Source organism: Scyliorhinus torazame, chromosome 20 (genome assembly GCF_047496885.1).
Source record: "Scyliorhinus torazame isolate Kashiwa2021f chromosome 20, sScyTor2.1, whole genome shotgun sequence".
Classification (NCBI taxonomy): Eukaryota; Metazoa; Chordata; class Chondrichthyes; order Carcharhiniformes; family Scyliorhinidae; genus Scyliorhinus; species Scyliorhinus torazame.
In genome coordinates, this window is record NC_092726.1 from 30,778,351 (window position 1) to 30,805,499 (window position 27,149).

Below are 27,149 nucleotides of genomic sequence, written 5' to 3' on the forward strand. Positions count from 1 at the left end.
ATGGCTGACAAAGGGCCACAAAGCAGCTTAGAAGGGCCACCAAAAATGAATAATGAAATGAAACTTGCAAGGGGCATCAAAATGAAAAAGAATAAGTTTGACAGCTGTACAAAAGGAACGCCGGCGATCAGGAGCACTATTGGCCCGCTGCAGACTGAAAGTGAGGATATTGTCAATGACTGTGACAACTTTGCACACACGGTGAATAATTATTTGCCTGAGCATTCATTAGGGCAGGACGCTGGAAAGCGTTAGGCCTCCTATTGTGGACCAAGAAAGGAGATACCTGGATACTTTCTGGATCGAGATGGTATGAAACTAAATTCAGGGGGATCCGAGAGGGGCCTGTGGGTTCAGCTGCCCAGAACAAAGAACAAAGAAATGTACAGCACAGGAACATGCCCTTCGGCCCTCCAATCTTGAGCCAATCATGATGCCCTAACTAAAAAACAAAACCTTCTGTACTCGGACCGTATTCCTCTATTTCCTCCATGTGGATGTACCTAGCCTCTTAATTTTGCTAATATGCCTACTTCCACCACATCCTCTGGCAGCGTGGTCTACGTGCCCACCACTCTGTGTGAAAACCTTACCCCGCACACCTTCCTTACACTTTCCCCCTCTCACGTAGAATCTCTGCCCCCTTCTAATTGACACTTCCACCCTTGGAAAAAGCCGCTGACTACCCACCCGGTCTATGCCTCGCATAATTTTGTAGAACTCTATCAGGTGTCTCCTCAGCTTCTGTCTTTACAGCGAAATCAATTCTTGTTTATTCAATCTTTCCTCATAGTGAACACCTTCGAGACCAGGCACCATCCTGGTGAACTTACTTTTCACTCCCTCCAAACTAACACGTCTTTCTGATAATGTGGTTACTAGAACTGCACGCAATATTCTAAATGCGCCTAACCAAGGTTTTAAATAGCTGAAACGTGATTTTCTAACTCCGATACTCAATGACCCGGCTGATGAAGGCAATCATGTCATTTACCTTCTTAATCACCTTGGCCACCTGTGTTGCCACTTTCACGGAAGTGTGGACCTGCACGCCGTGATCCCTCTGTTTGTTAATGTTCCTGAGCGTTCTGCCACTTACAGTATAATTCATACCTAGATTTGATACTCTAAAATGCATCATCTCGCCTTTGTCCGGAATAAACTCCAACTTTAATGTGTTTGCCCAAATTTCCAAACTATCTATACCCTGTTCTGTACTCTGGCAATCCTTGCCACGATCAGCAACTCCGCCAATCTTCACGTCATCCCCAAACTTACTGAAAATACCACCCACATTTTCTTCCAGATCATTTATGTATACAGCGATCGCGGCACCGATCCCTGCGGAACATCCCTAGCTACAGATCTCCATTCTGAAAAACACCCTTCCACCGCTACGCTCTGCCTTGTACAACCAAGCCAATTCTGTGTCCATCTGGCCATCCCACGACGAATCCCATGAGATTTTCGTTTTTCTACCAGTCTGCCATGTGGAACCTTGTCAATCTCCTTACTAACGTCTTTATAAACTACATCCAGAGCCCTTGCCTCATCAATTTTCTTTGTTACGTCTTCAGAAAACTCAATCAGTCGGTGAGGCATGGCCATCTACGTGCAAAACCGTGCTGTCTGTCACTAACTAGTCCATTTCGTCCAAATGATCACAGAGCCTGTCCCTCACACTATTTTCCAAAAGCAATAGATAATTCAAATTCCATGAAGAAGGGCAGAAGGTAATCAAGAAGGATAATGGAATGCTGGCATTTATACTTAGAGGACTGCAATATAAATATGCAGGGGTTGTATTGCAGCTTTACAAAACCCTTGTTATACCACAATTGGAGTACTGTGGGCAGATCTGGCCATTACACTCCAGGCAGCATATTCTGGCCTTGTAGGGAGTGCAGGCTAGGTTGAGGAGAATGACACTTTAACGTCAGGGGATAAGTGGAGAGATTAGACAAATTTCCTCTAGAATGTGAAAGGTTAAGAGGTGATCTGATCGACGTCTTAAATCTATCAAGACCAAAGGATAGATTAGGTAAATTTAAAGTGATTCAGCTGCTTGGAGATGTTCGGAAGCACTGCGTCACACAAAGTGTGGCAGAGATTTGGATCAAACTTCCAACAACGGCAATTCATACTCCATCAGCTGTTAATTGAAATCGGAGACAAACACACCTTTCTATAAACCAAGACATTAAGGGAAATGGGCCACGGATTACTTAGTACTCAACAAGCCCTTAAATCAAATCAGATAGAGTTAGGCCCCGGATCAGCTAATTAATCACAGTGCAGTCTCGATGGGCTGAATGACCTTTTCCAGTTCCTATGTTGCATTGCAATTTCAGAGATAGATATTTGGAAAGAGATATTTAGTTATGAACGTCGAACCAAAAACAGAAGGCCAGATGTACATACAAACATACACATGTGCATACACACACACCGCACCATCACACGCAGAGATTGCGAAGAGATTTAGATAGAGGTGAGAGAGACAGATTGAAAGCGAGAGATAGAGATAGATAGATAGAGTAATAGAGAGAAAGAGAGAATGAGAGAGCGAGAGAGAGAGAAATAGAAACAGCCAGGAGAGTTAATAAAGTGCAGATGGAGACTATTAAGAAATCATATTCGACATGCATTGGCTTATATCAATGTGTTTTCTCACTGTTGTACAATTTTTCTCAGATACTTTAGGCTGCACGATTGAGGTTCCTTGACAGGATATGGATTATATTTCGCAGATTAATACCATAGGGACGGGTCTGCTGTTATTTCGAGAAATTGCATCGTTTGGGCTGTGCCTCCTTCGAGAATATAGTTCTCCAAATAGAAATGGTGGTAGAGTAGTATTGTCGCAGAGCGAGAAATCCAGAGACCCAGGATATGAAATGGGGACCCGGGTTCGAATCCCACCATGCAAAGTGATGGAATTTAATCTCAATAAAATATCTAAGTTAAAATGTCTACTGATGACCATGAACTATTATCTATTGTCTGATAAACTTGTCTGGTTCACTCATGCCATTTAGAGAAGGAAATCTGCCATCCTTACCTGGTCTGGTAGTCGGTCTAACCTACACGTGACTCCAGGTCCACAGCAATGTGATTGACTCTCAACTGCCCCCTCAAGAGCTTTTGGGAAGGGCAATAAATGCGTGCAGCACGAGCGACACCTATGACCCATGAAAGAATAAAATGACATCTGCGAGTTGCTGTAAGAGTAAGCAGGAAATATTTTAATTCCCCCACAAGTTATTTATTATGTTCAGATTGCATAGATTTGAAATTGTTGATTAACTTGTTGCTGAACAGAAAGTTATTCATTCACCGAGTTGTTAAGATGTGGACCGCGCGGTGAGAATACTGCTGAATTCAGACCACGGGATTCTGGGAGCTCTGCTGGGACATGTGCGTTAGGAACACTCACTTCCAGATTTGTGGAGGAAAAGCAAAAGGCTCTGGCGTTGCAGCTGCAATAGGCCGCTGCGTCTGTGGTGGGAGATTCTATGACTCTATGATGCAGGATACGTCATCTACTTCCCTTCATGGGCCGCACAGGACAAGAAGGTGGATGAAACCTGGGCTTTTCTCACGTGTTATTGCTCTGATTGTTTCTCATTGGTGCACTTTATCAAAGGGCGGTTTACCTTATCCACATGACAGCATGAATTGATTATGCAGAAGAGGACAAACTGTTCTCAAAGAAATAATTGTCTGAACAGTCTGGGTTTCAGATCGTGCAGGAAAGGCAGTCTGGTGTCTGTGCACAACATCTGGTTAATATTCCAGTCTGATCGCATTAAAGGACTGCCGGGATGATGCTGCGCTCCTTTCTGACACTAGTTACACTGCAGCTTCTGAACTGTGAGTTATTATTGACTAAAACTATTCTGATTCCTGTTGAGAAATCAGCTATTATAAATATTTACATCAAATGAAGTGATGTACTAATTATTCGTCATGAAAATGCTTATGTGCTACATTGAGGAAGATAGGCGTTTGAATATTAACATTGGATACCGGAGTTAAAGGGATATTAATATATAATAAACTGCACTGGGAGGAGGGAAGCTCAGTGTCTGAAAAACTGAAATCCTCAGCGTTTTTCCATCATTCTTGATTCTTGGATTGAATTATTGTTTCGCACGAAGAAAGAACTAAGATCAGGTAACAGGCACAAACTGAATCAAATTTCCTTCCATCCATACACTCAGGTTGGACCAATAGGCCTATGTTTGTGACTCAAATAATTCTGAGTTCACTAGTCTCCAGCGGAAACTGTCTTTAATCTCCGTTCACCGGAGATTCTTGGTGCAGGCTGCAGATATTGGAGTTAAAAATCAAAAGGGAGAGTTCACACTGAACCTGGAAGAAACAGTTGACTTTTCCCTCAGAGTTTCGGAATCTGGGCTCCTTTTAGGAAAAGGTGACCGGGGATTTTCAACTGTGACCTTCAGTCATGTCTTTTCAGCTTTCTGTGACCTTCAGCTTTCCCGATAAAGCTGGGAAATTAACTGGCAGAAGTTCTCGTTATTTAATATTTTAGATTCTTTGTTTCATATTAAAATCCACCCCTTTCAAGTAAATTTAGAATATAGTATAAATGATTTACATATTTTTAAAATTTTCAGTTGAGATTTACATCAAATTGAGATTTAAATCTGTCCTTGAACATAAACACATTAGCAGATGGGTTTACTTTGGCATCCGCCACCCCTGTATATTATAGAAACAGCATATTATAGAAACACATTGAAGTATTTAAGTGAGCTTGTCCGTTTTCAGTGTGTAGCCGCTGATTGAAGCAGTTAAATCCAGGCTGCCCGGCATGGTGCCGAGGATGTGCAGACTTTGGCCACGCTAAATTGCACCAGAATGTCATGTTGTTATTGTTGAATGGAAGCCGACGTATAAGCCAATGCAGTGAGTTTAAACTGCACTAACATCGCCATGAAGCTCCATATATATCTGTCAGAGAGTTTCCACAGTCGACCTTCCACATGAGTCCGTGTCCGGGGAAAATTAATATTTTTTAACAACCTTACAGCGTTGTGCAAATTGGATACACAGCGGACTGGATTCTCCACTGTCCCAGCCGCGTGTTTCTCGGCGGCGCGCCGTTCTTTGGCGGCGGGATTTTTCACTCCCGCCGCTTGTCAATGGGATTTCCCATTGAAGACACCCCACACCGCCGGAAAACCTCTGGGTGGGAGTGAGCTGACGGCGGGAAAAGTGTATCTTAACACAGGAATTACAAGAGCAATTAATGCTGTTATTAATTACTTTTGTTTGGGTGGGGGGGGGGGGGGGGGTGAGGAACATTCTCACAAGCTGAGATTTACTCATTCTGTGGGAAACTTGCTTTGTGAATACTGTTGCATAAGCGGCTCAGAAATGCTTTCATATATAACCACGTCGTGTTAAATTAGTATTTCTGTGCAATGTTTCTACTTTCTTTTTGTCGTCACTAATTTTGCGCAAACCCATTCCATATTTTTATTTTTGCTGTATACCAGGCAGTGTTCAGCAACATTTTCAGAATTGTTTCTTCATTCCCTTTCTCATCTCGGGTATTTTGCTGAGTCCTATGCCGATGAGTCAGTTCAGTTCCTCGCTATTCAAAACGAGTCTCTTAAGTTAAAGTTTTTAACCTCTAACTATTAATAACAATCACCGACACTCGTCCCTGCACTGATATTGATGTTACTGTCAAGTTAAGAACAGGCATCTTATGGAATAATATGTTGTCGGCAAATAGGGAAATAATTTTCCAACTATAATCACAGCAGTGTCATACGTAGGGTATCTTGCATCTGATTAATAGATACTTTAAATTTGTCACCAGTATTAACATCAAAAACTGAGTGAACACGGACTGTAACTCCAGACTGAGGTCGTTTTAAAATGTTCAGCTGCGGCTTTTGTGCAGACATAGCAGACTGGAATTGAAATTCGAGTTCAACTGATCCGGCTACAAATAGTTAGAATAGATTGTACCGCAGTCCTGGATGCCTGTTAAGTTGCTGACTCCAGCTGTAGTTACTGCCCACTGAGCACACCCTCAGGTTAGGCAAAGCTGTATCTAAATGGAACCGCTGTGTGCCTGGTCTGCGGTACAGTGAACTGTTTTAGCACCTTATTCTGGGTAATTGGATTGTTGGACACGGTGTATTAATATTGTAAATGTGGAAATTAAATTAAGCTGGAGCCAATGTTACTTTAACCATTATCAGTATGATTAATATCAATTACAATCTCGAATATGTTCCAAAACATAAATGGACATCTGTCTGTTTGTCTAACAATGAGGATTTTCCAGCCTCTCCACAGAGATTCCCTATTTCACGCGGGTTTCTGCAGAATGTAATGAGAACCTGTTCCTCAATCTCTTTGCACCTGCTCCATCGTCTATTCGTAAAACACGTGTGAAGCATTTTGTATCTTCACCTTCCACTGAAAGATCCCATAAAATTTTATCCGGTCCCGGAATTATAACATACATAACGGGTTACATTCTAAACTCACATCCAGTACGAGTTCATTTGGTGTGATGTAACTTTATGAAATTGAAGTTGCACTTTTCACACATATTCTGGGTCCGCTGACAATTATTTCTTTTTACCTATAATCAATATTTGTTTTAATAATTCTGCTCGTATCATTTAAATTTATTTCTGACAACTCTCCAATTCACGTGCCATAGTTTAAAATAAAATATTATTATTATCGACACATAGAACAATCCGCCATGGGAAGATACATTTACATTAAAATGCGCAAGAAATATTCTGACCTTCACATCCCGCCTGTATTTAACGTTAAATGTTTCTGAGTCGGCTTATTCACCGGCAGCGGAACACGTTGTATACGGACAAGCATAGTGAGGTTAAGGAGGGATCATTCCCGATATAGGAATGTCGATATAGTTCCCAGGCCGCATTGCAGCTGTCTTGCATTTCTTGGTGCTCCCACATGTCTGCGGCCCGTGTTTTTCTGGGCGGTAGAGGTCCGGGGTTTGGAAGCAGCTGTGGAAGTATGTCTGACGCTTTGCTACAGTTTACTGTTTAAAATCCACTTACTGCATGAGGGTGTCGCTGGCAAGACCTGCGTTTATTGTCCCGCCCTCCTTGCCCTTCAGAGGTTGGTGGCGATGTGTCTTTATGCACCTCTGCAATCCCTGATGTTTATGTACATCCACCGTGCTGTTTGGCTGGGGGAGGCGTTTGTAGGTTTTTACCGAGCTACAGTGAAGGAATGGTCCACATCTTTCCCAGTTCGGATGGTGAATGACTTGGAGAGGGTCTGCCAGGTGTCGCTGTTCCCAGGAATCTACTACTGACGTTCTCCTCGATGGTCGTGGTCGTTGGTTTAGCGGGAATGTCTCAGGGACGTGGCAAGTTTAATGAAACCGCTGACATGTGCCTTGTAGGTGATTTGCAGTCTTTACTGTGTCAGGAGTTGAGGGCGAATTGACTGAATTCGTGATGCTTGGGCCTCCGGTGCAGGCCGGGATGAATCACCCACGGGGCACTTCTGTCTGATAATTGTTGTCATAACTTTTGCACAGTTGTTGCTGGGGTCCTGCATCGCTGTGGATTGGGATATTTGTGTATACTCATTTGTCAGTGCGTTGTTTAATTGTCCAGCACCATTCAATGTATTTTTGCAGATGACACACTGACAAGTAAGTTCATGGGTGAGCTGCCCATCGATAGAAATGTGCTTTTATCTGGAGGTTCCCCTAATGATTCTGTTTTATGGCTTGTCATTGTCTGTGGCAATGCGCTTTTAGAGCAAACTAATGGAAAATAACTGAGGAAACATTACGAAGATTAACTCGGAAAAGGATTGTTTATAACTGGAGCAGGACAACAAAAGACGGAATGGAGTAAATACGTTTTGTATATTCCATTGAGACCATTGTGGCTGTGACATTCCTGAGTAGCTATTGGAATATGTTCCATAAGTCAGGCAATGGGTATCAAAAGATGGATTTATAGGCAGTATAACTATCAGGATTGAGTTCTTAAGGATGACTGAGGATTTCCAGGATCGGCCACACTTGACGAACACTCGATATTATAGAAAGCGGAGATACAGGATTTACATTATCGTTGTTAATTTTGGTATCAAGTGCCAAATTTCGGCAAACCAACAGCACGGAGGAATCTCTATCCAGTTTTAATAGTTTTTCATAGTTTTAATAGTGTATATACGAGCGGTTGGAAGCAATCAGGAGATTTGACAGACACGCTGGCTGACCAGTCTGCGAATATATATTTTTATTTTTAAAAATAAATTTAGCGGACCCAATTCATTTTTTTTCCAATTAAGGGGCAACGTAGCGTGACTAATCTACCTATTCTGCACATCTTTGGGTTGTGGGGGCGAAATCCACGCAAACCCGGGGAGAATGTGCAAAATCCACGCGATCAGAGACCCAGAGGCGGGATCGAACCTTTGACCACTGCACCGTGAGGCAGCAAGGCTGACCCAGTGCGCCACCGTTCTTCCCGTCTGGGAGTATATAAAGGAAAAATGAATAGTATTGAGCGAGCACGTAGAATGTGACCATGATTTATGGAGTCCCCAACATCATGGGGGGCGCCATTTTGAATAGTTAGCCGATTCGTGAGATTGTCAACATAGACCGACGGTATTGCAGGGTGACTATGGCAAATGTCATGATGATCTGTGGGAGACAATGACCTCAGGAATATTGGGAGCAGCTCACCATTTTGGCAGTTAAAACAATTCTGGGTAAATGTTGACACGTTACTGATATTAGCCATGTTACAATCGATTTAATCACAATTCCCGGTGTTCCTTCTACCTGACATTCATGAAATTCAACCAGAAAGAAAATGTCGGATCCTGGATTTCGGTGAAATATTTTATCATTAAGTGTGAATTATGGTGGTGAATTAATAAAACAAATCACTGTGTTGCCTTTGTTTGTATTATTTTAAATTTAGAGTACCGAATTATTATTTTCCCAATCAAAGGACAATTTAGCGTGGTCAATCCACCTACCCTGCACATCTTTGGGTTGTGGGGGTGAAACCCACGCAGGCACGGGGAGAATGTGCAAACTCCACATGGACAATTACCCAGGGATGGGGTTCGAACCCATGTCCTTAGCGTCGCAGTCCGAGTGCTAACCACTGCACCACACGCAGCTCCAGGTTTGCCTTTGTGATGCTTGATTTGGACAGTTTCATTCATGTCGTGTTCCAGTGAGCACTAATTCTCAACTATTTCTTCCAGGCAGATCCGGGAGCAGCCAGGCTGATTCAGCAGGTAATCGCTTTCATTCTCATAGCTGATATTTTCCTGCCCAACGCATCCAACTGAATGTTAAATCTGTGAGACAATCTCAGTGCTTTTCTGTTTAATTATTGACACGTTATCAATTAATTCCTGTTGCGAGATTAATGCTGGATATTTCAGAGCGACAATTGATTGTGTCCGTGGGCTTAGAGAAAAATCAGACACAGCTGTCGGTCTGAAACAGATATTCAGTTCCCGAATTGCCAGCCAGCGCTGACATATCGTGGAATTTTACGGTCCTTCCGCCGTCGACATCATCCGGTTCCACCGAAGGCAGTGGGTTCACCGCATTTTCCCCTCCCGCCCCCTCCCTGAGCGGGCAGCACATTACATATCTGTCCCTTCCAGCGGTGAGCGGGAGGACGCAGCTGGCTCGGCGGTGATGGCAGATATCTTGTAATCCGCACTAGGATTGGAATCTCACTGTGCTCGGCCAATCCGTGTGATAGACCGCTGACTATTCCAATCTTGACCTGTGTAGAGAAAATAAATTCTTTTTTTAATATAAATTTACAGTACCCAATTCATTTTTTCCAATTAAGGGGCAATTTAGCGTGGCCAATCCCCCTACCCTGCACATCTTTGGGTTGTGGTGGGTGAAACCCACGCAAACACGGGGAGAATGTGCAAACGCCATACGGACAGTGACCCAGAGCCGGGATCGAACTTGGGACCTCGGCGCCGTGAGGCAGCAGGTCTCACCCTCTGCGCCACCGTGCTGCCCTGAGCGAATAAATTCTGAGCCGATGCACACTCCAGGCTGACGCAGCCGGTAGGATTGTTTTTAAATATCCCACTATTCGCCCCGTGTTTATACCATTTAGAAAGATTCTCTCTTACATTTGCAATGTCTAATATTTGCTGCGTGTTTGTTGAGCTCCTGTAAACGGCCCAATGCTACCAATGATTCCGATATTTCCCGCAGCATTGGGGACCAATAACTCTGCATTTTATTTCTGTACTTTACAGAGGCGGTGAAGCTGAGACTGAGCAATGTGGGCAGTCGGTGCGCTGGGAGAGTGGAGATTCACTATAAGGGACAGTGGGGGACAGTGGATGATTATGAATGGGACACGAAGGACGCCGCTGTTGTGTGTCGGGAGCTGGACTGCGGCACCGCGCGCGCTGCACCGCGCAGCGCTCACTTTGGTGAAGGCTCCGGACCCATTGTGACGTGGCAGGTGCAATGCAAAGGGATCGAATCCGCTCTGCGGGATTGTCCTTCATACCGTTGGGATGCCTATCCCTTGCCGCATTCCAATGATGCCGGAGTAATTTGTTCAGGTAATCATCTTTCTTTGTCTATTCTCTACCGAATGGAATCTGTTCACTGAAAACAGCGACAGTGAAATGTCAGCTGTGAATTTTAACTTTAGGACATCCTGATTAATAAAATGGGTTACTTCACCATCCAAGGCCTGCATCCTGTGCTGGGTTAACGGTGCGGGTAAACGCCCATTCGCTTTCATGTGCAGGGTGAAATTCGCGGCTCCATCAGCGGCAACATTTCAACCTTTAGTTTCTGAAGTAGAAAATGGACGTGAGAAACAGGGAATAGAGCCAGCGCTGCTATTGGTAGGTCAGGGATTACTTCCCCTCAATTTGGCTTTCTATCAATCAAGACGTCAACGTTATCACACTGGTGATAAAGTGCGTGTTTGCAACATGACACTGACGGTCTCTTTTAGACATACGGACAATTAAGTTAATCTGAAAGGAAAAATTATGGTCGCGAGAGAAGCAAAAACATTTGGTGGAAGGAGGTAAGTTGCTTGATTCGTGATGGAGCGGAAATGAGCCAATGTCCAAACTAATCGTGACAGATTCTCATTCAGCAGATGTGTACAGATTTGTAAATCATTTGTATCATTGTAATCTATTGTTGCTCAGCCCACAGATTTCCCAGATTGGTATCCCAAGGTGCACAGTGCGCTGGAAGACTGGAGATCCAGGTCGGTATAACCTGGGGAACAGTTTGTAACCTTGACTGGGACTGGAATGATGCCATGGTAGTCTGTGCTCAACTTCAGTGTGGAGTCGCCGTGTCTGTGAGAAGAGGGGGTGATTTTGGAGAGGGCACTGGACTGATACACAGCGATAGATTTCAATGCAGAGGCAACGAGACAAGCCTGGTGGACTGTCCTCTTGTTCCAGTAAATCGGACCCAATGCACTCACAGCAACGATGTCAGTGTGATCTGTTCTGGTGAGTGTTGAATTATGAATAATAGATCATTTTTGTCCAATATTTCAGTAACTGAGCAAAAGACAATCCAAGTCCGAGATATTCAGTTCTAATCACTTATTTAGAGATCACGATGCCCGGCCAATCAGTGATTAATTTCATATTTCTGGCGTGAGCTTACAAAGTAAGCACGGATATTGATAATGGTAAATGTCTATATTTTAATTGATCTTGTGAAAACGACAAATTATCATTGCTAATTGCACATTGATGTATCTTCTATATCGAACACTTCAATAGACAAGCTCTGTCTCCCCAGTCATGATCCACTTTATGGACTTTAACAATAGGTAATTTAGTAATTAACGTTGTTTACATTGTTAATAGAGAAAGATCTAGGGTATTGACAAAAGGAAAAAGGTGAAGAGGTATAACCATACAGTAATAGAATTGAAGTGTAGAAGGAGGCCATTCGGCCCATCACATTACCACCGGCCCTTGGACATAGCACCCCACTTAAGGCCGCAACTCCGCCCTATCCCCGTAACCCAGTAACCCTTCCTAACCTGGTTTGGATACTAAGGGCAATTTATCATGGCCAATCCACCGAACCTGCACATCTTTCCACTATGGGGGGGAACTGGAGCACCCGGAGGAAACCAATGCAGACAGGGGGAGAACGTGCAGACTCCGCACAGACAGTGAACCAAGCCGAGAACCGATCCTTGGACCTGTAGCTGTGAAACAACGGTTCTAACCATTGTGGTATCGTGCTGCGCCTAAAGTATATACGTCATTTTTTGCTGCCGGTAGAAATTAATGATGTTAGCTCTGTAACATAATTGCAAATGCCCGGTTAACATTCGGATACCAGCACTTGAAGTGGATAGTTTTCAAGCAGTGGAGTATAGAAATGAACAATACATGGAGAATTTTCCAATAACGTCATATCCCCAAGAATTAAAACTATTACGATAAACGGCCTCTTTCTGCATTTCCCGATCAGCGCCCTGTCTAAACATTGAAAGTCCTTCAACATTTTAAACAATTCAGTCAACTCTGGACTGAGTCTGTACGATACGTTTTTCAAACAGGCCTAATCATGCAAAGCTTAATTAAACAGCTTATACTGAGTTGGAATCTATACAATGTCGCCTTTAAACCCTCTATAATCGGCAATATTCCATCAGGTTGATTTTCAGGATGAACACTCACGTTTGAGTTGAGGCAGCTACTTAAAAGTGTCCCGCACCATTTTAACTCCTTTAAAATGATTATTTGGTGAACGTGAGCAGTGGGTATAGGTGCCTTGGTATAATTTACTTTCCTTACTTTTGACGTGTGACTATTCTAATGGATATCTACAAGTTACGTGGGTCCGTGTTTATATCCGAAACAGGGCAACATGGTCCCCGATTGGTTGGTGGCCAGGACAGGTGCTCAGGACGGGTGGAGGTGTTACACGGAGACCGCTGGGGGACGCTGTGTGATGTTTACTTTGGTTTAGAAGCCGCCAGCGTGATCTGTGAGCATCTTCAGTGCGGGGCGGTAAAGAACATCACGAGAGGTGCTCCCTTTGGAAAGGGAACCGGCCCAGTGTGGAAGGAGAACTACAGGTGCGGCGGGAACGAGTCCAGGTTGTGGCAGTGTCCGCTTTCATCCGTGGACGATTTTAGCTGCTCCCATGGAAATGAAGCCAGTGTCATCTGCTCGGGTGAGTGCCCTCAATCCAGATAATCAGAGCAAAGTAAAATGTGGTACAGAAAGTGACCGTGCAAACGTTTTGGAAATGTAACTCACCTCATCACAGCTCTGGAGTGCCCTCGCAGACTGTATTATTTCCCTTCCACATAATTGATCAATTCTCTTTTCAATGACATGATTGATCTCCACCTCCATTAGACCCACACTGTCCATTTCCGATCCAAACCACTCACTGCCTATGAAAGTACTCTGAGGTCACAATTGTTATTTTGTCAAATATCTTAAACCTGCCCCTCCTCCCATCCTCGCCCTATGCCGACGGGAACATTGCGCCCATATCTGTGTTACACAGAACTCAGGATTCTGAACACCCGGTCAAATCGGGAAGTTAAAAAATCCTCAGCACTACATTGAGGGTAATTAGAGGAGAAGTCCCGCGTGTCCACTCCTGTATTTTCTTTCACTCAATATCACACAGGACAGATTATTGGCCACTCTCACATGGCTGTTTGCGGGACTTTGGTCTCCTCCTTAATGTCTCTATTTTTTTTTTCATTTTGCATATTCCTGCAGCTGTTTCAGACAATTCACCTTTGCAATGGCAGAATAATAGTTCTCGGTATTCGGCACTGCAGGCAAATTCTTTCCCACACTCTGAATTTACATCCCTAGACTGCAAGCATAATTTCAAAGGAGTTACATTCTCTTCTCCTGTAATCCCAGTTAATGCCGCAATATCCCCTCCTCTCGTGCTAGCTGCCTGTATCGATTCTCTGCACGCGATTGATTTCCCCTAATGTTACCTCATAGCTCCAAAATGTTTTCCAAATCTGTCCTGACCATACCGATGGAACTAGCCAATTGAACCGGAAGGATTTGGGACGCGACTGCGTTCAGCTGCAACCTATCCCAACATTCCCTGATCCCTCTTCCGCAGAACTGTTGCCCATATTGGAGGAAATTTATGTCCAAACCCCAGCATCTAATCTCCAGCTAGGTGTACATGCGTTTGCTAATGTTAAAAAAACAGAGTTGCATTTGGTGCAGTACCTAATAAGGATCTTTCTACATATACCGGCCAACGTGCGAGCGAATTCTGGCTTTCTATAAACAGTATTTGCATGACTCTATCCCTCTTTGTCATTGTTTCTGACAGGGACCACGAATGCTGACTGTTCAGCTTCCTGCCTGACAGTGCTCAGCATCCGCTCAGTCACACCCTTCACTCTTGCACCAGAGAAGCAGTCTGGGGTAAAGATGATCTAAATCTGCGTTAATTTGTTTCACTGTTACCATTGTTCTCAACGTCTCACTTCACACAGATGACAATTGGTCACTGAGATTGATGAATGTGGGTAGCAGCTGCGACGGGCGAGTGGAGATTTACTACAACCGCAGCTGGGGCAGAGTCCAGGAGAGCCAATGGGACCTGAATGACACTGACGTGGTCTGCAGACAGCAGGGCTGCGGAGCCGCGATAGCCTCATATAACTCTTCACAATACGGAGAGGGTGAAGGGTCAGTGTGGGTGAATTATGTCCATTGTAAAGGAAACGAATCGCATCTCTGGAACTGCAGCTCAATCCCACCGAAGTCGCCTCACACTGACAGCATCGACGTAGGTGTTCTGTGTTCAGGTGAATAAACAGGTCACTGTGACTGAAATCAATGGGAAATGTGTCATGGGCAATGGGAACATGTCATTTCTTCCTCAGGGGCCTGTGTGACCAATTATTTAACATTGGAGCCAGGATGAACATGGGCAGTAATAACACATATTTGGAACTATGCTGACAGATTGAACAACGTTATAAATCTCTAGGTCCCGCCCACAGTAAATGCAGACAAAGCCAATAAGGACCAATGGCAACGATGACAAATGAATTGGCCAAAGGGGTAGGTTTCAACAGCGCAACTGAAAGGGAGAGGAAAGGTTTATGATTTATTTGTTCTTAAGGGCAGCACGGTAGCATTGTGGATAGCACAATGCTTCACAGCTCCAGGGTCCCAGGTTCGATTCCGGCTTGGGTCACGGTCTGTGCGGAGTCTGCACGTCCTCCCCGTGTCTGCGTGGGTTTCCTCCGGGTGCTCCGGTTTCCTCCCACAGTCCAAAGATGTGCAGGTTAGGTAATTGGCCAATGATAAATTGCCCTTAATGTCCAAAATTGTGCTTGGTGTTGGGTGGAGGTGTTGAGTTTGGGTAGGGTGCTCTTTCCAGGAGCCGGTGCAGACTCAAAGGGCCGAATGGCCTCCTTCTGCACTGTAAATTCAATGATAATCTATGATTAATCTAGGACAAAGGTTCGGCACAACATCGTGGGCCGAAGGGCCTGTTCTGTACTGTATTTTCTATGTTCTATGTAAAGGAATTCTGATATTGTCTGTCAAAAGCCAATGTCGGGGCTGTTGATTTTTTTTGTTCGTTCTTGTGATGTGGGCGTCGCTGTCTGGGCCAGCAATTGTTACCCAAATCTAATTGCCCTTGAACTGAGTGGAGTGCTAGACTATTTCAGACTGGGGGAAGTTAAGACTTAACCGCATTTGTGTGTGGGGCTATAGTCACATGTAGGTCAGAGCGGGTTAGGACAACAGATTTCCTCCCTGATGTGTATTAGTGAATGAGATGGGTTTTTACGACAATCGACAATGGTGACATGGTCATCAATAGGCGTCCAATTACAGATTTTAGTTGAATTCAAATTCCACCATTTCGCAAAATGGGATTAGAAGCCGCGCCCACAGAGCTATCCCCAGGTCTCTGCATTAGTAGTCCTGTAACAATACCACTACGAAGACGCCTCCTTATTAAGTATGAGGGATCGATTGATGTATTTGTGCATTTGAACATGACAATGATATTCTAAAGCTAAATTATATTATAGGATGAAAGTGCAGGATAGATCAAATAGGTGATTTTGGTAGGCGGGGGGAGTGTGTGAGGCAATGTAATTACGGTGGGCATTTCTGGTGAGATCAAATTTGCGCGGTTCACTTTGGAAAGTGTTGTTTGCATTAGCGTTTTTGAAGGGAGCAAGATTGGTTTCCCAGCTAGGCATTTGAGAAATCTTCCTGTCTTGAAAGAAAATGGATCTTCTGAAACTTTCAGCCGGAAGTGTGATGAATTCGCGGGAAGGGTCAGTGCTTGAGCGGTTAAGCCGCTTTTTCTCTCAATGATGCTACCAACCCATTGAACATTTTCTGATTTGTACCATTAAGAACGTTATGGCGATATCTGATGAAATATGGGCAGCAAAACAGTATGCAGTGAAAAACATAACATAAAATGTTTGCTTAAAGGGATTGTGTTTAGACTAATTAATTAGTATAATTAGACAATTGCGGGCGAAACATTCTATCCAGCATAGAATGGGCCAATCCCTAAAACCACGGTGCAGATTTTATAAAATAAATTGAGAGTACCCACTAATTTTTTCCAATTAACGGGCAATTTAGCGTGACCAAATCACCATACGCTATTCAGGTTTGGGTTGTGGGTGTGAGAACAACGCACACACGGGCAGAATGTGAATTCTCCACATTGCCAGTGACCCAGGGCCGGGATTAATCCTGGGACCGCTGCGCGGTGAGGCAGCGGTGCTAACCACTGCGTGCTTTATCAATTTCCTAATGATTTGTATCAGTGATTCAGATTTTCGGAACAGGCATTTCCCTACGTCCCATTGAAGAGCAGTTCCACATTGCCTTCACGGCGTTATTTTCCAGTCACCATATTATACATTTAGGTAAGACTACAAAAGTGTTGGACAACAAGTATTCATTTACCTGTGAACAGCAGCTTGAAAGGGAGATTTTAATTCAGCCGGCTGTTACACAATAGTTTGAATTAAACAGTGATATGAATCTGTGTTAGAAGGATAATATTCCACTGCATTATTTTCTATCAGGACACAAACAGTTAAGTCTGTCTGACGGGGGAAGCCGGTGTGCTGGCCGATTGGAGATTTATTACTCTGGGATCTGGGGCTCAGTTTGTGACGATACCTGGGACCTGACAGACGCTGAAGTGGTTGGCAAACAGCTGGGTTGTGGAAATGCATTGCAGCTTCCATTTCCTGCTGCGTCTGGACCAGGCACAGGCACCATTTGGCTTGATGAGCTGGACTGCTCCGGGAACGAATCGTCTATCTGGCAATGCCCCCATGCATTGTGGGGAAACCACGACTGTAATCATAAAGAAGATGTGGAGATCATGTGCTCAGGTAAAGATCGTATTTCCTTCAGTTATAAGCGAAGTTTCATACTGAAGATATATCCCCGAATTTGGTCGGAACTGCACGGACGTAGGTTAGTTGGACTAACGCCGAGTGTGGCGTTTATTCTGCACACAAATAGCATTAAAACGTTGATTCAGCCTACCGGATCTATGTTCCCTTCCGATTCTTTCTCCTCTCACTTCCGTTTTTTCTCTCAGTGTAAAAGCATCGGTGCTGTCCGCCTCAAGTATCTTATGTTTACTGAGTTTCACTTTCATCCAACTTTCTGGCAATCAGAAGAAAAACATGTTCTCCTGAACTCACTGTGAATGTTATTCGTACAACAGATGGTCGTAACAGGGTGATACAGATCCACAGCACAGAAAAGACCTCTAGGCCCATCGTGTCTGTTATATATTGTGCAGTCCTCTTCAGAATTAACTGCTTGCCCCATTTTCTGCCTCCTATAAATTTGGAACTTTTACTTGTGAGGGCAAAGTACGAATAGTTGATGTATATCATCAGGAACAGTAACACCAGCACCAATCCATGTGAACATCCTTTCGAACTTCTGCTATTTAACTAACAGAATAATTTACAGCTAATTTTACAGCAACTTTCCTACTGACTCGCTGGTTTCTCATTTTCTGACCTGAGTTAACAATGTGGGAACTTGTCAAAGCTCTGCTGACAATCCAGGCTGATTTAAAGGAACGCATTCATCATAGATTATCATAGAAATTTCAGTGAAGAAGGACGCCATTGGGCCCATCGTGTCTTCACCGGCTCTTGGAAAGAGCACGCTACCCAAGGTCAACACCTCCACACCCAATCCCCATAACCAAGTAACTTCACCCAACACTAAACTTTGCAAAGTTTCCTAGTCATTCAATGCGGTACATCATGTAAATATCTGGTTTGGAATTCACATTTACTTATTATGGACTGTATCGTTTGATTTCAGCTGCTCGTTTCTGTTAATTTTCTGAAATAATATCAATGAAAATGTTAACTCAACTGGCGGAACATATGTATTGCAGTGCACTGTGGATAAACAATTGGTCAATTGAACCAACAGGGTGTTTGTTATTTCATTGATAGAACACAAAGAGCTACGTCTGGTTAATGGAAAGCATCGCTGTGAGGGGAGAGTGGAAGTGTTCTACAATGGGACCTGGGGCACAGTGTGCTCTGACAAACTGGAGAACCGTGATGCAGATGTGATCTGTAAACAGTTAGAGTGCGGCACCGCCGATTTCATTGACTATGACGCTAAATCATTTGGAATGGGTACCGGCCACATTTGGCTCGATGAGATCGAATGTCTGTCACATGAGACGACGCTTTGGCAATGTCAGGGAGACCCGTGGGGTCAACACAACTGTGAACATCGGGAAGATGCGGGTATTGTTTGTTCAGGTAACACAATGAACTACTTTGTTTGCAGATGTAATTTCACATATTAACGTCATCTTCATTCAACATGTCTGTCTTATCAACAGGGGGAAACACAATAAAGGGACCACACTACAGTCTCAAGGACTGCGGTGGAGAATCAGGTTCTCCTTCATCTTTTCTAACAGCTGCCTGATTGTATTCTGCGCTTGTGTCACGTCAAGTGTAATAATTATTTTTTCTTTGACAAATTGAGGACAAATCTTGCGCTTGGCTGGAGGTGACACCAAATGCTCCGGGCGAGTTGCGATATTGTGTAACAATACTTGGGGCAGTTGGAGTGTGGTCCCTCTCTATTGGCCCCAGGAGGGGCCTCTTTTGGCCAGGGTAACAGTACTACCTGGCTGGATGAGGTGAAGTGCACTGGAAATGAATCCTTTCTCTCTGATTGTCCTTTATCGTTGTGGCCTCAAGCTGACTGTGATCACAAGGAAGACGCCAGTGTGGTTTGTTCCGGTAAGCATCGCACAGAGTGGTGGGAGCTTGAGCTGGACAGGGGTGTTTGGTTCTTGGTGCTGAATATGAAGCACGTTTATAAATTAAGAATAACAGCTGAATTTCGAACATCAAAACCAAATAATTGTTTATTTTTTTCAACATGTTCCACAGATCCGCTTTTCTCTCCAACTTCTTCTACATCCACGCCTGAAGGTACATCTCGTTGATAGAAATCATTCAATATTATTGTTATTTTTATATTCGGGGAATAATTGGACATTGGAATTGCCTTGTTGTGAGGATTTCTCAAAATGATAATCATGTAAACATTGAAAATTACACGGTGAAACCTTTATTTGTGAAAACTTTCCTGAATCTTTAATACAGCTCCTGAAGGTGAAAGCACTTCCATTCCTCTTGTTATCTGCATATCACTCGGAGTCCTATTGATCTGTGAGTTACTCGCCCTGGTGACAGTAATGCAGAGGAAGATTTCAATAAAAGGTGCGGCTCGAATCGGATTGTGCCCCTCACACTGAATTTTGAATGTTGCTTTATCTTCTCTTCAATGTCTCTTTCCCCAAACTGTACCCAGTCGGTTGTAAGACAGAAAATAACATGCTATTGGTCAGTCATTTCGTTCAAGGTATTCGAGAAACAGTAACATCATAGAATCATATAAACTGTACAGTACAGAGGGAGACCAGTCGCCCCATCGAATCGGCACCAACCCTCCTAAAGAGCACCCGACATAGGCCTGATCCAACCCTCTATTCCCGTACCCGCACCTAACCATAGGCACTAAGGGGACATTTAGAATGGTCAATCCGACTAACCTGCACATCTTTGAATAGATTCAAAACATTACACTTAAAATAGGGAATTTTCATCAGCCGTCCAGGAGACTCGAAATTAGTTTCATTTTTGTAACAATAGATCAACACATTGAATGAAAATACTTTAAACTCTGAGCTCAGTATTTTGTTTAGCTGCTTATATATATTGTTCCATTCAGTATTCGTTGTAAGCCTGCACAGTCTGTGCCGATGTCCACTGTCAACTTCTCTGAATGGAATCAGCCGCCATTTTCAGAAGTGATGGAACATTTTCTATCTTTTACATTCTGCATCCCAGCACAACAAACACTCTGATATCAGTGGATCTCTGCTGGTGGTGCAGTGAGTACTGGGCCCACAGCCGAGTCAGAAGCTCCGCTTCAGGTCCAAAGACTTCATATACCAAGGAATATCAAAACACCTTGAAAGTTCTTTCCAAGGCCACAATGACACACAGGTAAAGTGGGGGAAAGTCCTGCTCCGTCAAGCTTGGTATGGATTTCTGACCGTCTGGCGACAGGCTGGCGACATTTTCCATCCAGAATTTTGGCTATAGAATCTGATGAACCTTTGTCTTGTGAACCACTATGATTGGGGCTGAGAAACAAAACTGCTCCCTGTATCTTAACTCGCACCAAGTTATTTTGATTCATATCTGATGGACAGAGCAATAGTGGCCCGGAAATCCCTCCGTTACTGATCCTTGAAATCGAGTCAGTGGAATTATTACTGGGCCAATCATCCAGAGACACAAAGTAATGCTCTGTGTTCCGTGGTACAAATACAGCATCGGCAAAGAGGGAGATTTGAAATGAGTCAATCTGGAATTATATGTCTAACTATGATTGTGACAATATGCTAATCGTTCCGCTCTCCCGCCAACAGGTCCTCTCACTGGCTGCTGGGACTCACCATCTGGTTTCTACCAACCAATTTATGCAGAAATATATAATACTCCACCTTACAAGGTTTCCATCCAGACCCGTGATTCAGGGTTGCATTCTGTATTCACTTCAAAACCAAGTTACAAGGGCAAATACCGGTTCAGGTTTAACAAGTTTAATTTTCAGTGCACTGGATGCACAACACCATTCTCGTGCAACAAGGAGATCTGTATTTCTTCATCTTCAGATGACGAATGATCTTGATTCGATTCCCACTATCCCGAATTGTTCCAGGATGTTTTTGGCGGCCAGTGCATAACATAGAGAGCACCGGAGGAGTTTCCCACACGGCTGCACCGCGGCTCCATTTGCCTCCGCCAACGTTCAGCTTCAAATAAGTATCGGCAAAGCGGCTGCTGGAATATGTAAATGAAAATTTCAAAGCTTGCAGATGATACCAAGTTGGGTGGGAGGGTGAACTGTGACGAGGATGCCGGAATCCAACAGCATGCTCTGGACAGGTTGGGGGAGTGGGGAAATCAATGGCAGATGCAGTATAATCTGGATAAGTGTGAGGTTAATCACTTTGGAAGCAAAAGCAGGAAGGCAGATTACCACCTGAATTGTTGTAAATTGGGAGAGGGGAGTGTGCAGCGGGACCTGGGAGTCAGTGCGCACCAGCCGCTGAAGGTAAGCATGCAGATGCACAGGCGGTAAAGGAGGTTAAGGGCTGGATGAGCTCAGTGGGCTCGACCGTTGGTTTCTAGTGCAGAACAAGGCCAGCAGCGTGGGTTCAACCCCCGTATCAGCTTACGCGAACAGGCGCCGTAATGTGGCAACGAGGGGCTTTTCGCAGTGACTTTATACTTGTGACAATAAAAGATTAGGATTATATTATGGTATTTTGGCCTTCATTGCAAGAAATTTCGAGTACAGATGCCGGGATGTGTTGCTGCCACACCTCGAATATTGTGCACAGTTTTGGTCTCCCTTTCTGAGGAAGGATGTTCTTGCTCTCGAGGTAGTGCAACGAAGGTTTATCAGACTGATCCTAGGTATGGACTGATACCAAGAATGGTAGATCTGTCAAATGCGGAGAGATTCAGTACGTTAGGGTTGTCCTCTCTGAAGTTCAGGAAAATGATCTCATCGAGACTTACAAAATTCTAACAGGTCTAGACAGGGTATATGCAGGGAAGATGTTACCAATGATGAGTGTGTCCACACCAGGAGTCACAGTCTGAGGATTCAGGGTAAGCTATTTCGGACAGAGATGAGGACACGTTTCTTCACCCAATGTGTGGTGAGCCTGTGGAATCCATTCCCACAGAATGTATTCACGAGGCGGCAAGATATAGCACTTGGGGAGAGTGGGACATAAATGGAAAAGATAGCAGAGGCAGTACTGCAGTTATTTACTAATCATTTGGGCAACACGGTAGCATTGTGGATAGCACAATTGCTTCACAGCTCCAGGGTCCCAGGTTCGATTCCGGTTTGGGTCACTGTCTGTGCGGAGTCTGCACATCCTCACCGTGAGTGCGTGGGTTTCCTCCGGGTGCTCCGGTTTCCTCCCACAGTCCATAGATGTGCAGGTTAGGTGGATTGGCCATGCTAAAATTGCCCTTAGTGTCCAAAATTGCCCTTAGTGTTCGGTGGGGTTACTGGGTTAATGGGATAGGGTGGAGGTGTTGACCTTGGGTAGGGTGCTCTTTCCATGAGCCGGTGCAGACTCGTTGGGCCGAATGGCCTCCTTCTGCACTGTAAAATCTATGATAATCTATTATCTATGATAATCTATGATGACTAAAGGTGTAATGTCAGGCTCCTAGCGGAAAGCTAGGGATATTACTAATAAATAATATTACTAAAGGATATTACTAATAAAGGATGAGAAGAATGTCTAGGAAAATAAACATCAATCCGCTGAACATTATCGAGAGGAAAATTCCGACTAAAGGAGGGAAGAAAATCAATACAAATAAAAGAATATTAGAACGGTCAGCGCATCTTTCAAATAGGACCTCTCAGATAATCAACAACGCCGAATTGTTTTAAAGGCGCCGGAGCAGATATGGTTTACACTGTAAATCTTGGTGTCTAATATTAGGCTAGAAGTTAGCACCTAATACACTAATGAATGAGACCAGAGCACAGCTGTCAGCTAGGTGATAAGTAGGTGCAATGTGTCCTCTGAGTCAGACGTTTTCAGGTTCAGGTTCCACCCCATAACTTGGACAGATAAATGAAGTCTGGCACTGCGGTGCATTGCTGAGCGGGAGGCTGTGCATCTTCGGATGTCCGCTTTCATTGGAGCTATTGAAGAGAGTAACATCATGTCCTCTGTTCTGAGTAAAAACACGAAAAACAAGTGGTTATTTCATGAGTATGAAGTCACGTGGAAAGCAGAAGAATTAGTCCCAGTTGGTAGTGATCGAAGGACTAAATTCTGGGAATAAATGCATCCATATAGACGGAAGGAGGTTAGGAATGCGTTCTGCATGAATAGGCGCTAAGATGAATGTTGTTTGTAATTTGTTGGATCAACTTTGAGTTTGGAGTCAAAACTACATTTTAACGATGGTCTCAAATTGTGGTAGGCGGAGATGTGCTGACTTGATAGAATAGATATACGATTGGAAAATTAATTTTCACATAAGTAACTAACATAAATGAAAACTTTGTGAGAAAAGGCACCATGTCATGTATTAAATTAAGAATAATTTAAATGGCATACTTACTAAAAGGGATTAAGAACACAAAGGTAGAAAAGTAATCTGATGTAAAGTAAAAAGGTCAACTAAAACCAAATAAAACACAAATGTTCATTTCTAACACCGGGAAAACAGACATTTCCGGACAAAGTCAGCAGGTGTGGCAGGATTCTGGGAGAGACCAACAAATCCAACACTTTGAGACCATGTGACTCTTCCTGCCAGACCATCTGACTGTGACATAATTTGATTTTCAGCATCCGCAGTATGTTGCTTTTATAAAAGTTTATTTTAAACCAGGTACAACTGGAAGGTAGAAGAATGAAGATCAAAGTCAATCGAACTTTGGTTGGATGGAATTGGAGTAGATTGTATGGATCTGAACAGGATATTACGAAAGTACAAGAACAGTTAAGGGGAGGGCTGAACACAATGTACAAGAACGTGAACAGTATTGAGGGGTGCTGTTTATCCAGAATGGATGAACAGAAAGGAAGCAAAATGATCCCAGTTGGCGCATTCTGGCTCTTCCCTGAACCATTGCCCGCGGGTTCCACGATCTAAATCCACTTCTGATGTATTTACCTTCAGTGAAATTGAAACAGAGGGAATTATTGTGGGAGGGGAAGCGGTTCTGTATCAAACACCCAACGGCTGATGCAGACCTCACGGATTATGCCTTATATTATTTAATCCACTGCGATATCTGACACAATAACTATCCGAACGGACGGAACTGTTAGATGACAGAAGTGACATTTATTGTCCACCTGATGGACATAAATAACAAACCAGTCATTTTCTGCAACATAGGGTTTACTGCAGAAACTCAGTATTAGTCAGGAAGTGGAGATAGGAAACTGATGACAGTGAAGGCCGATAAATATCAGGACTTGATAATATACATTCCAGGCTACTTACCAACGTGGCGCTAGATCTTGTTGATGCATTGTGCGTCATCTTTTATGATGATTTGCACTTTGTAATTAATTATTGGAGGATAGCTCATGTAATCCCATTATCCAGAAGGAGAGGGTGAGTGAAAATGGGAAATGATAGATCAGTACACCTAACGTCAGTAGTGGGGACAATTCTAGAGTCATTATGAAAAACTTAATAGCAGACCACTTATAAAACAGTGATAAAATCGTGCAGAGTCATCATGGATTTACGAAAAAGAAAACATGCTTATGAGTACGACTGGAATTATTTGAGCATATAATCAGTAGAATATATAAGGTGGGACAGTGGGCCTGGTTTACCTAGACTTTCAGAAGGCTTTCTACAATGACCCTCACCCGATTATTAGCAAGTGACATTGAAGCGCAAACGATTAGGAGGAGGATATTAAGATGGATGGAATTTTGTTTGGCAGAAAAGAAACAGAAGAGTAGGAATTTAAAAAAAAATTCAGAATGGTAGTCATGCCCATTGAGGTATTGCATGTTTCAGTGCTGGGACCCAAGCTGTTCACAATATACATTAATGATTTAAAGAATGCAATACGCCCAACACTTCAGATGACACACGCTGGGCGAGAGGGTGAGCTATAAGGAGGATGGATGCAAGGATGTTTCAGTGTGATTTGGCCGAGCTGAGTGGGAAAATTCAGGGAATATGTAGTGTTATGTGGATAAATGTGAGGTTGGCAGCAAAAGTAAGAAGACAGAATATTATCTGATTGGTTACAAATTGAGAGAGGGGTTTGTGCAACGGGACCCGGGTGTCTTCTCACACCAGTCGCTCAAGTTAATCCTCCAGGTACAGCAGGTGGAACAGAAGGCAACTGGTTTGGTGGCCATAAAAGTAGAAGAACAGGATGCCATGCTGCAATTATAAAGGGCCTTCGTGAGACCACACCAGGAATATTGTACAGTTTTGGTCACCTTATCTGAGGGGTGATTTGTTTTTGCCATAAAGGGAGTGCAACGAATATTTACCAGATGGATCCATATAATGGTGGGTCTGATATATGAGGAAAGATTGAGTCCTTTACGATAATTTACGCTTGAGTTCAGAAGAATGCAGAGCGTTTGTGGCATCTATCTGAAACCTATAAAATGCAATCGGGATTACTTCCTTCACTTGGATATGATATTGTGTAATTTGCTACTACAAAAAGTAATTGAGGCCAAAACACATATGATGATTTCCAGAACGAATTAGAAGGGCCGAATGGCCCACTCCTGCTCCTACGTTCCATATTTCTATGTCTCTCTATGTTCCTCTGTATAGTTGTCCTGAAAAGTTTGTGCAGTTTCTTCGCCTGATCTCCCAAAGCTGAATGTTCTTCCAAAGTGGAGTCATGTATCAATTCCAGGACATTGTCACAAAGATGGTGAAGTTATTGATACCTCGCCTCTGATTGGTTGAAATATTATGTGTCGTGATGACTTTATGATGACTCCACCACAAACAACTGATCCATTAACCAATCACTTTCTGTTTAGCAGATTCTGCAACGATTAACACTCTCAACCAGATTGAATATTACAGCAGTCACAGTTTGGGTGACACTGATCCTGGATCCGTACACCCTGAAGATGAATGCTCAAATATTCAGGGTATGTAGAAATTTACTTTCCACCATCTCGTTTCTGATCTTCACTCTGTAACATCTGAAATACCAAAACAGATCAACTATTAAATGAGAGATTCAAGGATCTCAGGTATTGCACAATGATTTCAGTAACCGAAACATCTAAACTGCTTGAGTCTGAAACAACGTCTTATCATTTCTCCCAATAAAATAAATTAATTAAAAATAAACGTTTCCTTGTGATTCTAAACAAGCCTATGGAGGCTGTGAAATGTTGGCAGGTTGGTGGGATGTACATTTTCTGGGAACAGTGTGAATTTAAACTAAAATTGAAAATACTGCCGCACAAGCTGGCTCAATAATTCTCTCCACTCAAACTCAATGACATCATACCGTAATCGATCTACTTTCCTGCCCCGGTATTACTTGGGAGAGAATGATTAAAGTATATCATTCTAACTGTCCTTTGGACGTAAGTAACTTAAACTGCAAACACCTGTGCCTCTCAGCTCCTGTTTCTGCCAACTATGACGATGCTGAGGCTGAAACCATTAACGCCCAGGGTGGACACTTGCTGCAGTATCCTGGGTCTGATGATCGCATTACATTGGGAAAGTTCAGCGGTGATATCCACACTCTGGGTAAGATAATCCTTTGATTCTTCTGTTTCTTTGAGAATCGCTCGGTTCCGTTGATGATTTTCTCCAGCTCCGCTGAGATAGGCTCTAGGATGAACAATGAGCCCAATGGACGACCTGTAGATTTTGCTACATCTGGGACACGCTACGCTTGATGGGCTGGGAAAACAGGTTGTTTAACAGGAGGATCATCAACTTTTCACA

General features: G+C 43.5%; 1 protein-coding gene across 1 annotated transcript; it reads left to right on the plus strand.

Moving 5' to 3' along the window:
• Positions 1-26,340, plus strand: LOC140397078 (scavenger receptor cysteine-rich type 1 protein M130-like). Its single transcript, XM_072486111.1, has 6 exons — positions 1-250; positions 14,384-14,478; positions 17,099-17,447; positions 18,543-18,860; positions 19,506-19,547; positions 26,222-26,340. Exons 1-6 carry the CDS (start codon positions 1-3, stop codon positions 26,338-26,340), a joined length of 1,173 nt encoding a protein of 390 aa, XP_072342212.1.
• Positions 26,341-27,149: the final 809 nt, after the last annotated feature.